General features: G+C 33.6%; 1 protein-coding gene across 2 annotated transcripts in view; it reads left to right on the forward strand.

Annotated features, from left to right (window-relative positions):
- Positions 1-15214, forward strand: part of SEMA3C (semaphorin 3C) — a 186654-nt gene extending 171440 nt beyond the window's left edge. For both annotated transcript variants that reach the window (XM_082661526.1, XM_082661525.1), the window contains 3 exons: positions 6353-6420; positions 8534-8664; positions 12395-15214. In XM_082661526.1, coding sequence (XP_082517652.1) covers positions 6353-6420; positions 8534-8664; positions 12395-12808 — 613 coding nt within the window. In that variant the 3' untranslated portion in view covers positions 12809-15214. The remainder of the gene's footprint in view (positions 1-6352; positions 6421-8533; positions 8665-12394) is intronic.
- Positions 15215-16583: the final 1369 nt, after the last annotated feature.

Raw genomic sequence — 16583 nt, forward strand, 5'->3', positions numbered from 1 at the left:
TAGAACTAATCATGAATCTGCTAAGGTTGCAGGATACAAAATTAATGCACAGAAATCTCTGGCATTCTTACACACCAACAATGAAAAATCAGAAAGAGAAAGTAAGGAAACAATCCCATTCATCATTGCAACAAAAAGAATAAAATACCTAGGAATAAACTGCCTAAGGAGGCAAAAGACTTGTACTCAGAAAACTGTAAAACACTGAAGAAAGAAATCAAAGATGACAAAAACAAATGGAGAAATATACCATGTTCTTGGATTGGAAGAATCAATATTATGAAAATGACTGTACTATCCAAAGCAATCTACAGATTCAATGCAATCCCTATTTAACTACCAATGGCATTCTTCACAGAATTAGAACAAAAATTTTTACAATTTGTATGGAAATAGAAAAGACCCTGAATAGCCAAAGCAATCTTGAGAAAGAAAAAGGGAGTTGGAGGAATCAGGCTCCCTGACTTCAAACTATACCACGAAGCTACAGCAATCAAGACAGTATGGTACTGGCACAAAAACAGAAACATAGATCAATGGAACAAGATAGAAAGCCCAGAGATAAACCCATGTACCTATGGTCAACTAGTCTATGACAAAGGAGGCAAGGATATACAATGGAGAAAAGACAGTCTCTTCAATAAGTGGTGCTGGGGAAACTGGAAAGCTACATGTAAAAGAATGAAATTAGAACACTCCCTAACACCATACACAATAATAAACTCAAAATGGATTAAAGACTTAAATGTAAGACCAGATACTATAAAACTCTTAGGGAAAACATAGGAAAAACACTCTTTGACATAAACCACAGCAAGATCTTTTTTGACACACCTCCTAGAGTAATGGAAATAAAAACAAAAATAAACAAATGGGACCTAATGAAACTTAAAAGCTTTTGCACAGCAAAGGAAACTATAAACAAGACAAAAAGAGAACCCTCAGAATGGGAGAAAATATTTGCAAATGAAACAACAGACAAACGAGTAGTCTCCAAAATATACAAACAGCTCATGGAGCTCAATATCAAAAAACAAACAATCCAGTTAAAAAATTGGCGGAAGACCTAAATAGACATTTCTCCAAGGAAGACATACAGATGGCCAAGAGGCACATGGAACGATGTTCAACATCACTAATTATTAGAGAAGTGCAAATCAAAACTACAATGAGGTATCACCTCACACTGGTTAGAATGGGCATCATCAGAAAATCTACAAACAACAAATGCTGCAGAGGGTGTAGAGAAAAGGGAACCCTCCTACACTGCTGGTGGGAATGTAAACTGATACAGCCACTATGGAGAACAGTATGGGGGTTCCTTAAAATAATAAAAATAGAACCACCATATGACCCAGCAATCCCACTACTGGGCATATACCCTGAGAAAACCATAATTCAAAAAGAGACATGTACCACAATGTTCATTGCAGCACTATTTACAATAGCCAGGACATGGAAGCAACCTTCATGTTCATCCACAGATGAATGGATAAGGAGATGTGGCACATATATACAATGGAATATTACTCAGCCATAAAAAGAAATGAAATTGAATTATTTGTAGTGAGGTGGATGGACCTAGAGTCTGTCATATAGAGTGAAGCAAGTCAGAAAGAGAAAAACAAATACCTTATGTTAACGTATATATGTGGAATCTAAAAAAAAAAAAAAAATGGTACTGACGAACCTAGTTTCAGGGCAGAAATAAAGAGGTAGATATAGAAAATGGACTTAAGGACATGGGGTCAGAGGGTGAAGCTGGGGCGACGTGAGAGTAGCATCAACATATATACACTACCGAATGTGAAATAGTTGGCTGATGGGAAGCAGCAGCATAGCACAAGGAGATCGGCTCAGTGGTTTGCAATGACCTAGAGGGGGTGGGATAGGGAAGAGGGGTGGGAGCCTCAAGAGGGAGGGGATATGGGGACATGTGTATGCATATGGCTGATTCGCTTTGTTGTGCAACAGAAACTAACACAGTATTGTGAAGCAATTATACTCCAATAAAGATCTATTAAAAAAAAGTATAAAGAATTCATACCACTCAATAGCAAAAATACAAATAATTTGATTAAAAATGGTCAGAAGATCTGAACAGACATTTTCCAAGAAGACATACAGATAAACAAGGGGCACATGAAAAGATGTTCAGAATCACTAATCATTAGAGAAATGCAAATCAAAAACCACAGTGAGTTATCACCTCATACCTGTTAGAATGGCTATCATCAAAAAGTCAAAAAATAACGAGTGTTACCGTGGATATGGAAGAAAGGGAACCCTTGTGAACTGTTGATGTGAATGTAAATTGGTGCACCCACTGTGGCAAAGTGTATAGGTTCCCGAAAAAAATAAAAATAGAACTACCATGCAATCCAACAATTCCACTTGTGGGTACTTATCCAAAGAAAACAAAAACACTAATTCAAAAAGATATATGCTCCCACATGTTTATTGCAACATTATTTTCAATAGCAAACACATGAAAACAACCCAAGTGTCCATCAGTGGATGAATGAATAAAGAAGATATGGTAGATAGATAGATAGATAGATAGATAGATTGATAGGTACATACTTACATACACACACACAATGGAATACTCTTCAGCCATAAAAAATGATGGAATCTTGCCATTTCTGACAACATGGTTGGACCTTGAGGGCATTATGCTAAGGAAAATAAGTCAGACAGAGAAAGACAAATACTGTGTGATCTCACTTTTATGTGGAATTTTAAAAACAACAACAAAAGCGAGCTCATAGATACAGAGAACAGATTTGTGGTTGCCAGAGGTAGGGGTGGTGGTGGTGGGAAAAATGGGCAAAAGGGGGTCAGAAGGTACAGACTTCCAGTTACAAAATAATTGTCATGGGTATGTAAGGTAAAGCATGGTGACTGCTTAATAATACTGTAGTGCATATTTGAAAGTTGCTAGGAGAGTAGATCTTAAAAGTCCTCATCATAGGAAAAAAAAACCCTTTTGTAATTGACTATGTAAGGTGACAGATGTTAACTAGACTTACTGTGGTGATCATTTTGCAATATATATAAATATGAAACTGTACACCTGAAACTAATATAATGTTATATGTCAATTATACCAGTTTTTCAAGTACAGATAGGAAAAAAAACATGTATCATGGGCTGAAAAAGAAACTAAGGATTTAAGGAGCTATCTTGATACCTCTAGCAGTGTCTTAATTCTATCACAGAGATCCAAAAAAATACTGTATATATATATATATACACACATATATATATATCCATTCTAATAGGTGTGAGGTGATATCTTATTGTGGTTTTGACTTGTGTGTGTGTGTGTACATATACACACATATATAAGGTATTCCTTGGCCTACGCTTACCTGTCTTTGGCTAGCATACTGGGAGTTTCATTAAAACTATCTATATGGGCTTCCCTGGTGGTGCAGTGGTTGAGAGTCCGCCTGCCGATGCAGGGGACACGGGTTCGTGCCCCGGTCTGGGAAGATCCCACGTGCCGCGGAGTGGCTAGGCCTGTGAGCCATGGCTGCTGAGCCTGTGCATCTGGAGCCTGTGCTCCACAACGGGAGAGGCCATAACAGTGAGAGGCCCGCGTACCGCAAAACAAACAAACAACAAAAAAAAAAACTATCTATACTATTTAAATTCTCCAAATTATTCCCAAACTTTTTTAAGCATACAGTTATAGTGAATACAAAACATGTTTGCTGCTGTTTGTAAAATTCCCATATGTAGCATTTGTTTTCTTTAGAGATTAAATAGTAATATGAAAATGATCATTTGGAGTATTTTTCATTTTCTTTAATAGTGTTAACTTACCTGGTTTTATTTCGATTGCACTATCTAACTGGAACACAAGGATCATGTAGAGGAATTCATAGGAATGAAAAACAAAAACATGTTCTTTGTATGGAAACAAAGAAGTACAGTTACACTTGGAAGTCAATGGAGGTTATATTTTGACATAATAAGAGTTGTTAAGTATCATTGGCTCGGTAGTTTCTCTTTTTTAAAAAAAGTTTTTTCATAGTAAACAACATAAGCATTTTTCCTCTTCACCCTCAACTACCTTTATTTGTGCATCTGTATCAAATATTACAATTTAATCTCAAATGTTATTTATTATGGATTCAGACATGAAGTTGGAAACTTTAAGACAAGATAATCAGTTCACCCTTAAAGTAAATATCTGCTTTTTTACACAAGAGGTAGATGATTTCATTGTTTATCCAAAAGAATAGACTATAATGTCAGAAACATTGGCAACTTGAGCCAAATCCCCAATCCTAAATGCAATATAATATGACTGTCTACCCTCATGCTTTCACAATGCTATACAAATGCCTGAAAGGGAATCGACACATATAGAAAGCTCAGATGGCTGCCTTGTTGTTTTCATCATTTAAGCCAAGCCATAACAATGGTATTTGAATGGTATTTGAATGTCTGGAAGCTATGTGATACTGCAAATTCAGATCGCCCAGCTTGGAGGTTCATGTACTTGAGTAAACCGTAACACAGTACTGATCACAGGACAATAAGTTTAACCATTGTGAGTGATATTGCTTGTCTAGATGGCTGAAAATGACCAGTTCAGCCATAAGAACTGTCATATGGTTCTCATATAATATACGCTCACAAGTTAGCTGGTAGTAAATAATGCTGTGACTTCAAAATATAGCAAATACAATGCAGTAAAAACCTGACATAGGATCTATTCTAAAATACAGTATTAATCTTAATTTCTGAGACAAGAGTGACTTCCACTAGTTTGTGTGTGTGTGATTGTAAAGAAATATACAATTGAATAAGCATCATGTGGCTTTTTGGGAGAAACAATACTTAAATGACACAAAAATTGTACTCATATTTTCATAAATAGATGTATATAATCCCTTGATTATTTAAACTATTAACTATTTGCTGTAACCTTAAAATAATTTTTTTCATTATCATTGACTTTGAGGTTCATTTTGCTTTGCAAATTTTATAAACCCAGTGTGATTTTAATATTTCCCTTCTTCTTACTGAATATTTTAATTTATCATTAAGGTTAAAAATATTAAGAGACTTAACTAACCCAATTAAGTGATATGCTTATCCATATATACTTTTCAGCACTGATAATAAACAACTGATCTACCCCTGTACTCCCAATGTTCGAAGAGTGTTGCCTTTCTTCTCTCTTATAACCATGTTCATGTCCACGATTCATTGCTAAGAGAATTTCAGTTGCTCTATTTTGATTTGTTGCACTATGTAATACAATTGAAGCTAATATGTAAGTGAATCTAAGACAAGAAATTAAATAGTTTGCAAGTAACTTTAATTTAAATAATGACCAACTTACAAAGGATGTAACTAAATTTTTGAAATGCTTAAGTTGGTGATATGTAAAAACTAAATACCCTGAGTGAACCTTGATTGGATCCTGAATAAACTTTAAAAACTTCATAAGGGATATTTTGGGGACAAGTAGTGAAATTTTAATATAAAATGTGTATTATATAGTATTATTAAATAAATATTGATATCTTTAGTATAATAATGATATTGTTCTTATGTACGGAAATTACTTATTCTTAGAAGACACATACATTTAAGGGTGTAAAATTATCATGTCTGCAACTTATTTTCCAAAGATTTTCATATATGTGCATACACAGTATATACATGACATATACTTGCATATGAGAGAAAAAATAAATATGGCAAAACACGATTTATGAGTCTAGGTATACCATCATTCATTGTATTCATATATCCACTTTTCTGTAGTCTTGAAATTTTTCAAAATAAAAACGTGAAGGAAAATTCTTATTCTAGTAAATGAAAATTTTTGCTTAACTTTATACTAAAAATCCATGTTCTCTGTATCTCTTGTTCTGGAAACTTTTTAGTATCTCTGGAAATGGTTTGAAAGCATTGACTTTTGTAAGAGAATTGTACTTATTTAAGAAAAAATTATAAGGAGGAAGATGCTAGTGAGTTTATACTTTGCAGTTATCATCTTAGAAAATTTTCTATGAATGTCTCTAAAATAAAAATTTACAATATTAACTTGGAATCTAGCATTTACCCAGGATGTGCACATAATAGGAGGTTCATCTATCACAAGTGGTAGATGGGGAGAGTCTGAATTAATTCAGATTGAAAACAAGGTTAAGTACCCACACTGTATTTGAAGCATTGAACAAAAAAATGCAGATAATCAGACCACCTTTCTTTATGAAAGCTTAGGCAATCAGAAGATTGCAAAATTTAAACTGAAGTCTTTTAAATGTGGTATAATTGGCGATGTTAATTCTAAGTCACTTGTATATACTTCTGTGCTTTATAGGAGGAGTCGACGACAAGATGTGAGACATGGAAATCCATTGACTCAATGCAGAGGATTTAATCTGAAAGGTAATTAAAAGTGGTCAGACTTGGTAAAGACTAACAGTGCTCAGTATCACATTTCAGTAAGGGAAACCTTGTAATAGATTCAAGTATGTCATTTTAAAGAAAGATTCACTATAAAAAATTAGTGATATTCATATATGGTAATTAAAAATTAAATATTATTTGTATGTATACTAAGAATTTTGTAAAACAAAAGTCCGGGAACACAGATACTTTGGATATGTTAGTAGGTAAGTCTTTCACAAAGATAGTAATTATAGATTTTCTTAGACATTATTTTCTTTCTGAAGAAAAAAATTTACTTATTTTTTTGTTTACCACTGAAGAAAATATAACATCTTGGTTTTTTGTTTTTTACTGTGTTAAATTACATAATGAAATTTACTATTTTAACCATTTTACAGTGTACAGTTCCGTGGCATTAAGTACATTCACAATGTTGTGCAACCAACACCACAACTTTTTCATCATCCCGAAGTTAAACTCCATAACCATTAAACACTAACTCCCTATTCCCCCTTCCCCAGCTTCTGGCAACCACTGTTCTAATTTCTGTCTCTATGAATCTGAATACTCTAGATATCTCATATAAGTGGAATCATACAATATTTGTCCTTTTGTAAATGGCTTATTTCACTTAGCCTAATGTCTTCTTCAGGTTTCATTCATGTTGTAACATGTGTCAGAATATTTTTTTTCCTGTTTAAGGTGAAAACATAATCCATTGTATGTATAATATATATCGCATTTTGTTTACCCACTCATCCATCAATGAACACTTGCACTGCTTCCAAAAGTTGGCTATTATGAATTATCCTGCTCTGAACATGGGTGTACTTTAGTGCCTTGGTTTTACAGTTTACAACCATTCCATTTACTTCTGGCAGTCCTGCCTTGTATCTTACAATTAATCTAATTCCTTTCTTCCCATCCTGACATGGAGATATTATGTTATTATACTTTTCCCACTGACCCCCTCCCTCCACCTCCACCCCACCAACAGAGGGACCTTCCTCCAGGCTCACCAAGGTGCTACAGAGGTACTGTTGTTAACTGTTAACACTGAGATTCCTGTTGCTAATCTTTTTGAGTCTGGGCATTTTTGTTTTTATTTAAAGAATGAAATTCTTGTCACTAACTACACTAACTACAAGAAGAAAATTGAGACACGTTTTGCTTAATTGTTCCATACATCTAATTGAGGGAATAAAGCCAGGTTACTATTTCTCTGTTTGCTGAGTATTTTATAAATCCGAGTGTCAGTCATAGTGGTAAGAGTATTTGCAGCGGAGGTAATGATGAACAAACAGCGATGTTGACTTTGTGTCAAAACCTGAGCTAAGTGCTTTTTCATGAATTATTTCAGTGCTCAAGAAATTATTCTTAAGTAAGGTCTATTCCTATTCCCACTTTATGAATGAGAATTCTGCCGATGTCTAAGCTACCACATGATTATACTAAATACTCTTCCTAATTTAAGAATTTCAGTAAAGAATGTCTGAAAATGTCTGTTTTAGAACCAAGTAAAACTGAAGCACAGAGATATTAAATAACTTCTCTAAGGTTACACAGCCAGTAGTGATAAAGTCAAGATTTTACCTCGGCTAAAATCTGATTTCAAAGATCGTTTTCTCAACCATTACATCCCACTGTGGCCACACCTTGCTTTCTGCCTTTTCTGCCTTTCCGAATTTAATCTATACCACACTGAGTATGGAGTTTAAGGGTGGGATGAACTTGGCTTCAGTATTGCCTGGCACTTACTGATTCTTTAACTAGGATATGTTTCCTCATAACTCACAGCCTCAATTTGTTCAGCTATGAAAAGCTGAGAAAATTTAATTCACAAAGATGTTATAATAATTAAATGTTCAGATGATATTAAGTGTATTCCTTCGTGTAAAGTAATTCTTGAATAAACACTGATTCCCTTATATCTTTCTCTCCTTCCCTTTAGGTTAAACAAACCAGGCAAACAATGTATAATAGTCTGCTTGTTAAATGATTAAGACTGCCTTTGGAGTTTGCCATAGTCGCTCACAATTTTATAGAGAAACAAACATTCAAATAATAGAATTCCATTGTCATCCTCTCTCCTTTTATTTTTGCTCTTCAGCATATAGAAATGCAGCTGAAATTGTTCAGTATGGAGTAAAAAATAACACCACTTTCCTTGAGTGTGTCCCTAAGTCTCCACAGGCATCTATCAAGTGGTTGTTACAGAAAGACGAGGACAGAAGGAAAGAGGTAAGTAACTCAGCAGAGCAGCAATCAGTCAGGGCTTTGGAAAGAGCATTAAATCACCATCCCTCAGTGAGGTTCAGATCAAATGGAAAAGGAAAGACATATGAACATCCTTTAATGTCTCTGGGATGACAAGTGCCACCTTCTTTAAAATGCTTTGTCCACAGAGTTGACGGATTAATTAGAAATCCTTTCTTCCTGCTCACCTCGATAACACAGTGATTAAAACAAGAGCTTGTGCACTCAGATGGGTGTATTGATGTGAGGTAGCATTTGTAAAAGAAACAAGATGTGTGCAAATCCAGAAGCTAAGTTCTCATACAACAGCTTTGTGTGATTCACAAGATAAAAGGGGCTTTTAAAAAAGTTCAATTTTCCTCAGCAGGAAATGGTAAAGAGCATTTTTCTGCTGTGTGGTAATCTGTTTCCATTGCTTTATTATTCATAACTCCTGGGGTTTTGTTAGGTAATATGTGGAATCACTGTGTATGAGACCATTGCCTTTATTTACTGATATGTAATAAAAACCTCGATTTTCAAATAAAAGGACACTTATATTATTAACCTTTCACTGATTGTAAAGAGCTGCTTTAAAAGGAAAACATTGTAGGGCTTCCCTGGTGGCACAGTGGTTGAGAGTCCACCTGTCGATGCAGGGTACACGGGTTCGTGTCCCGGTCCGGGAGGATCTCACATGCTGCGGAGCGGCTGGGCCCGTGAGCATGGCCGCTGAGCCTGCGCATCTGAAGCCTGTGCTCCGCAATGGGAGAGGCCACAACAGTGAGAGGCCCGCGTACCGCAAAAAAAAAAAAAAAAAAAAGGAAAACATTGTAAAACAGCATAGAGTGAAATATTATAAATAATGAATTCCATAATATTGATATCACGTTGTCCTGACAAATGAAAGGATAAGAAGAAAAATATATATGTATATATAAACCGTTAAAGTAGCCTAGCCTGCAGTGGTACTAACAGTACATCATAAAGTCTGATGTAGCAAAGAGAAAATAGAGCCTTCTGCATTTGTGTGTGTTCTATTGTAGGCAGTTTTCATACTACATATTAGATTAATGAGGGCTATGTAGAATGGATACAATCCCAAGATATAGAATACAGGCATTGCATCAAAATTACTGAAACAGATGTTGGCTCTTTATGAGAAAATACTTCCCAATTCTCAGACCTGCCTATCCAAAGATGTTATGAGCTGTTTAGGAAATTTTGTGTCCCCTGTCACTGGAATATTAAACCATAGGCTGATGAACACTTGCATAAGATGAGACATAACTATCAAAGATGAGCTCCATGCACTTCAGGGCCCCTTCTTGCCCCAGATTTCCATGATATTAAATTTTTTTTTTTAGTTTTTTCATTCATAAAAAATTATTGTTTGAGACCTATTTTCTTTGCTATCAAATCTGTCATCAAATTAGTCTTGAATTGTCTGTAGTCTAATTAATTTAAAATTATTTTGAATGGATATAGAGCATAAGAATAATTGCCTTGCAAAGTAATCTGGGGTAAAATTCATAAAGTACTATGATGATTATCATACAGAAATGGAATTCTTAGATTAGAACATGACATGTGGACATGAACCATCCTTCCAGAGAAAGTCTGTATGTGTGTATGTGAATTGGAAATCCAAAACTCAAACGGGGGCTTACCTAACATAGATAACATGCTTTTCTTTTATTCAGTAGAAAGTCCAGTGGAATAATATATAATGAGTGAATGTAATTTCTATTATGTAAAATTGAAATAAATGAATATATACAGTCTTGAATAGATGTCACAGGAATTATCAAATGAAATTTAAAAGGGAATGGATCATAAATTTTATCACTTTTATGGTATTTCTAATGTTCTATTTCAGAAGGTTCAAGAATGTGGAGACTCAAATATGACTATATTGATTTTTCTTCCAATCTCAAAAAACAGAAGAATGCCATAATTTAAGACTATGAAAAAATTAACTCTAATGTAATTACGAAAATCTGTTCTGTCCAGAATTCAAGTAGATCACAATTCCACTCAGTCTCACTTTAGTTGAATAAACTATTAACATTTAATTAAATTTATCTTAATTCTTCCTTAGTAGTTTAGGCAAACATACACATATTTCTCATATTAATGGTGTGCAAATATTGAACTTTTATTTTGAAAAGTAAGACAAATGGTAAAAAAAAAGCATGCAGAGAAACATGCAAATAGTTCATATTGAATAGCATAAGTGAAAACTAAAAGCCCTCCTCTTCTCCACATCAAAGGCTGCTAAGAATTATATATTCCTCCAAATAGTCTCCATAATCTTCCTATTTTCCTCTCTCTCTTTCTCTGTCTCTGTCTCTCTGATACATACACACAGACACACAGAAACACACACACACACACACACACACACACACACACACACACACACACCATATCAGTACATGTGGAACTGCCTTATTTTTCTTGGCTGCATAGTATTCCACTGTATGAACATACCTTAAGTTTTCTGAAGCTATCTACTGGTTACATTATTTCTTGTTTTTCCTCTTATCAAAAACATCATGTAAATGAATATCTGCATACTTGTATGAGTATATCTTCTATATAAATTCCTAGAAATAAAGTGTCTGCACTGAATATTATATACATGCTAATAGATATTATCAAATTGGCCTCCAAAATTTTTCCCAATTTCACACAAATGGAAAAGGCTTTCTTTTCTTTTATTTTTGAATGCATTTCTACATTATTTAAAACTATTTTCAAGGTGCATTTAAACTTTAAAAATTAAATGAACATAAAAAATTTTGCTTTATATATTTCTGTCCTTACTTTTTCCTAATCTCTCTTTTCTAGTTCTGTTCTATTTTTTGTATTTCAATACTATATTTTGCCTTCCCTTATTTTTCTTTGGGTCAAATTTCTTTCTTCCCTCAATGAAAGAGCATTCCTGAGTATACATGTGAAGGAACTACTTACCACTTAGGTTTTTATGTGTTCATTGACAATACTATAGCGGGAACTGTAAGGAAATGGATTTCAGCATTTAGTTTATATCTAGAAAATGATATTTTTTCCAGTATAAGCCTGTAAAGTAATTAAATATTCACCTCATAGCTTCTTATTACTTTTCCTTGGAAAGTAAAACCACTTGGAGTACTTACAAGATAATGAGTTCCAGCTTATTTTTAGTCATTCTTTGTGTTAGATAATAGGAAAAAGCCCTTGATAATGTTCAAAATGCTTCCTCTGCTTATAAAATTTTTAGTTAAGGGAATATTCATTCATTCATTGAAAAAAAGGCAAAATTCAACTCTTTAATTGTGGCTTCATGTTTTTACTCAATAAGTGAGTATTTTTGTTACAATAAAAGGCAAGAACTATAGGATAAAATAGACATTTTAAACTATCTGTGAATTTCATTTATATATGTTGACTGTGATTTACATTCCAGAAACATCCCAAACTCTGGCTTATATGTGGAGAAACTACTTCTATACAAAGGGAATGCACTTTAAGCTATTTTGGGCAATATGAGTGATAACTTCACCCTCTCTTTAATATATTCAGTACCGCTGAGACTAGAGTTTCTGAGCAAAAAAAAAAAAAAAAAAAGGCAATGGAACTTACCAAAAATCTGTGTCCACTAAGAAGGAAGTTAACACTCTGTATTGTTGGTCATATCTTTTTAGAAGATATATAGAGTTGGCTATTCAGAACTTTGATATCTCTCTTTTAGGTCAAGCTGAATGAGCGAATCATAGCCACTTCACAAGGACTCCTGATCCGCTCTGTTCAGAATTCTGACCAAGGACTGTATCACTGCATTGCAACAGAAAACAGCTTCAAGCAGACCATAGCCAAGATCAACTTTAAAGTTTTAGATTCCGAAATGGTGGCTGTTGTTACAGACAAATGGTCTCCATGGACCTGGGCCAGCTCTGTGAGGGCTTTACCCTTCCACCCAAAGGACATCATGGGGGCGTTCAGCCACTCAGAAATGCAGATGATTAATCAGTACTGCAAAGATACTCGGCAGCAACATCAACACGGAGAAGAATCCCAGAAGATGAGAGGGGACTATGGCAAGTTAAAGGCTCTCATCAATAGCCGGAAAAGTAGAAATAGGAGGAATCAGCTGCCAGAGTCATAATGTTTTCTTAAATGGGGCTTATGCTTCCATCAGTAAATGATCTGTCTTCAGTGATCAACTTCTGAGCAAAGAATCTTGTGCTTTACCCATGGGAAATTCCTGAGAAAGGTGGTTACTCACTCCTAAAGGTGAACGTTACATGAACTGAAATGAGTATGCATTTTCTTGTATGATATTGACTAGCACTAGACATGTCATGGTCCTCATGGTGCATAGAAATATTTAACTTAACCTAGATTTTATTTATCTTTATTTACCTTTTCTTCAAAACCAATATGGCGACTATAAAACTAGAATTCTTACATCCCTTAATTGAACTAGGGCCATAACCTGTGATCTTCCATCCTTGCTTTAAGGGTTTAGAGTTCTGTCAATCATTTGTATACAAGACCAAATGCCAAGTTCACAATTTTTACATAGTAAAAGTTATATAAATGCATGTGACAGAGTAGTTGTCAAAAGAAATGTAGAATAGAAAAGAGACAAGGAAGAGGGAATCTAAAACACGAGCGATTTTCATAAAAAGATAACATGGAGTTTATGTGCTTCCAGTGAAATATAGTATTGGTTACTTTTAAGATTGCAAAAATTATCAGTTTTTGATATCTGTCATTGATCTCTGTTCCCTTGTTTCAGGAAGATAAAAGGACACCTAACCATTAATATCTTTAATTGGAATTATGTCAGTGAAGCATTTAAGTTTATATTGTTATGTAATCATCTTCCAAACAAAAGCACTTTCTTTTTTGGAAGTTATTTAAGTTATTCTAGATTCAGAGAATATAATCTTACACAATTTAATTGATAAATGTGTTTATTCTAATTTTCTAGTTTGTATGGCATTTTAAAAAATATAAGAAGAAATTTCTTTTGAAATATCAAACTTGTATATGAGGACCGAAACCATCAAAGTGGAAAAAAAATAGAAAAAAACAAGGTAGAAAATGCAATTTTATTGACAGAAGTTTATTAAAAATGTTACTAATTTTTAACTTCAATAATTAATTTCAATGATTAACTCACTTTTTTTGTTTAGCAACCTCAGATATCATACTGATTTTTAAGTCACCGATTCTTTTTTTTTTTTAATACTCTTTCATGTATGCTGGAGAGATGCTCATTTTGTGGAGAAGTGAGAAAAATTCTAATTTGAACAAAAATAGACATACTTTATTTTAAAAGAATGTTGGTACATTATGTTCACTGGTATATAAATACAAATGTGGTAAGTTTGTGATGAATAAAATAACTATCTTCTAATTGTATGTTTGGATCCTTTTATTAGAGTAATTTAAAAGTGATTTTTTTTTTTTACTCCAAATAACAACTAGATGGGATAAGTATAAAAATTTTCTTCATATCCTCACATTTCTTTTAAAAACACAACTTTTGCTCTTTCATTTTACTTAGTTTTAAAGACATTTTCATGTTTCTAGGTGCAAACAGAACTTATATCATACCTAATCAAAATCTAATACAAAAGTTTTATTTGTAGTTAACAAGCCATGAAGAAGGTAATCAAGGTAGATATATTACCTTCCTAAGCACTACAATATAAAGCGTCAAGAACTAAAATCATTGTCAAAATGAATGTAATCACTGATCAAAATCTAGGAATAAAGTTTATTATTTAAATGGTGGTAAATTATGATATTATAAGAGGAAGCCTCAATGGGGCAAAAATAGCAGTTAACAAACACAACATAAATAATGTTTATTGAAAAAAAACCTATTAAATAAAAGCTATTGTTCCAAATGTATATGATTCTAAAGTAGTCTCTAAAGGAGTTTGTTTTGCAAGTAGGTCATTATTTCTACTCTACTTGCACAAATAGAAATGTGCATAAAGCCAAAACCATCTTCTGTATTTATGGCCAATCTATTCTATGTACAGAGTTGAAAGTAAAATTGTTTTAGACGCAGAGGATAGGGTAAACTATACAGGTCCCCTTGCTTCATGTAAACCCAAACTGATAGACAATAGGGTGTTTAGTGTTGTAACATTATTTGTGCTATTTAATATCTTCTATTTTGAACATTATTAAATTGTATATACTTTTATTATTTTACTTTTAAAATTATAGAGCCCCTCTTGAACAAAACTGCCAAATGTAAAGAAAATTTTCTTTCTTAAAATATTGTTAACGTATACTGAATGTTGGTGGTTGATTGGTTGGTTTTATTTTGTGTAGTTTGACGGTTCGATGACTTGATATGTTTTCCATTTGTACATAAAATTTCCTAGAAATGCACTTTTTTTTAACAGTGTAGGTTTGTGAATAGATTTTAGCATGATGAAACTGTCATTACAGTGAATGTTCACTCTGTTAGAAAATGTAGTTAGCACAGTATTATTTAATTGGATATTGAAGAAATCATGTGCCTGGCAAAATAAAACATGTTGAATTCCCCAAGGATGTCTTTAATTTTCCTTTTTAATGTTGGGTTTACAATTTCTTGTTGGCATGGTAGAATCTACTGACTCTCGTAATTGTTCTTTTTTTCCCTGTTTTATTTATTTTTCCTTTTTTTGTGTGTGAAAGTAATGCATCTGGATTTCAAAATACAAAACTTCCAGAAAGATATACTTGGAAATCTCTCCTTGCACTACTATCTCTCCTTTATGCAAGTCCTACCCCAGAAGGATCCAATGTTCTCAGTTTCTGTGTGTATTTCTATGATGTTTTATAAACAGCAAGCAAATTCATGTTTTTTTTCTCTTTAAGAGGCATGGTACATCCATTCCTGTCTGTGGACAGTTATTCAGACTTGTGTCCACAGTGGGGAAAAAAAAAGTATAGTTTATAAATACTTGGGCTTTGGAGCCAGACTGCTAGGATTTGAATCCAATCCTACTGTCTTATCATGGGAAAGTTATCGAATCTCTCTCTGCCTCATTTCTCTGCCCAAGTTCATCCCAGTAAAGTGTTAGGGCAGAACATATCATAGAATAAGTATTAATAAATTTCTTAATATTTGTTTATTTAGAAAGTGACATATTGCTAGAACAGGAAGGAATATTTAAGTTGTGTCCTTTGACAAGTTAAATGCCAATGGTCTAGGCTGGGGAGCCTGCAGTCAGTGGATCAGATAACACCTTACCAAGATAAATGAGCCTTTATGAAAGTGAGGGAAAGGAAGCCACAGGAAAAGAAACAACAAAATATAAAAGTAATCTCAACAAATCTTCCAACATGATGATTCTGCACTACTCCCTAATTGTTTCATTTCTCAGTATCTCCCTTGCTTCTATTTGAACTTAACCTTAGTTTAAAATTTTTTAAATGCATTTCTTATAATTTTAATGCATTTCTGATGCTTTGTGCCTCCTACCTAAGTGAAAAAATTTTTTAAGGAAAGGATCACAGTTTCCTATATTTGCTCTCTGGCTAAAGTCAAGAGAGACACCGCAGCTTTGTTTTGCAGCACAGTCAAGTCCATTGAAAACTTCAGTCTAGACAAGGAAAAAGCAGACTAAGTAAAATGGTTACTTAACCCGTGGCATTGAGAATTTCTTTGAATTTTATGCATGGTGACAAAGTTGTGGAAGACTATTGTGAAAAATATTTTTTTTTCATAAGATTTATCCCACCATCATTTTATCTAATCACCTTTTGCACAAAAATACAAGCCCCTCTGCAAAATCAAAACCAATTGCAACAAATTCTGTGTATGTGCCGTTCAGTGAACTTCACTGTCAATGAATTGTTTTTCCTAAGGGGCCTCTGGTATATATTTCAATTTTTATGATTTCATAACAACTTTACTTTCATAG

This window comes from Grampus griseus (assembly GCF_964374135.1).
Source record: "Grampus griseus genome assembly, chromosome: 9".
In the NCBI taxonomy this organism is placed as follows: Eukaryota; Metazoa; Chordata; class Mammalia; order Artiodactyla; family Delphinidae; genus Grampus; species Grampus griseus.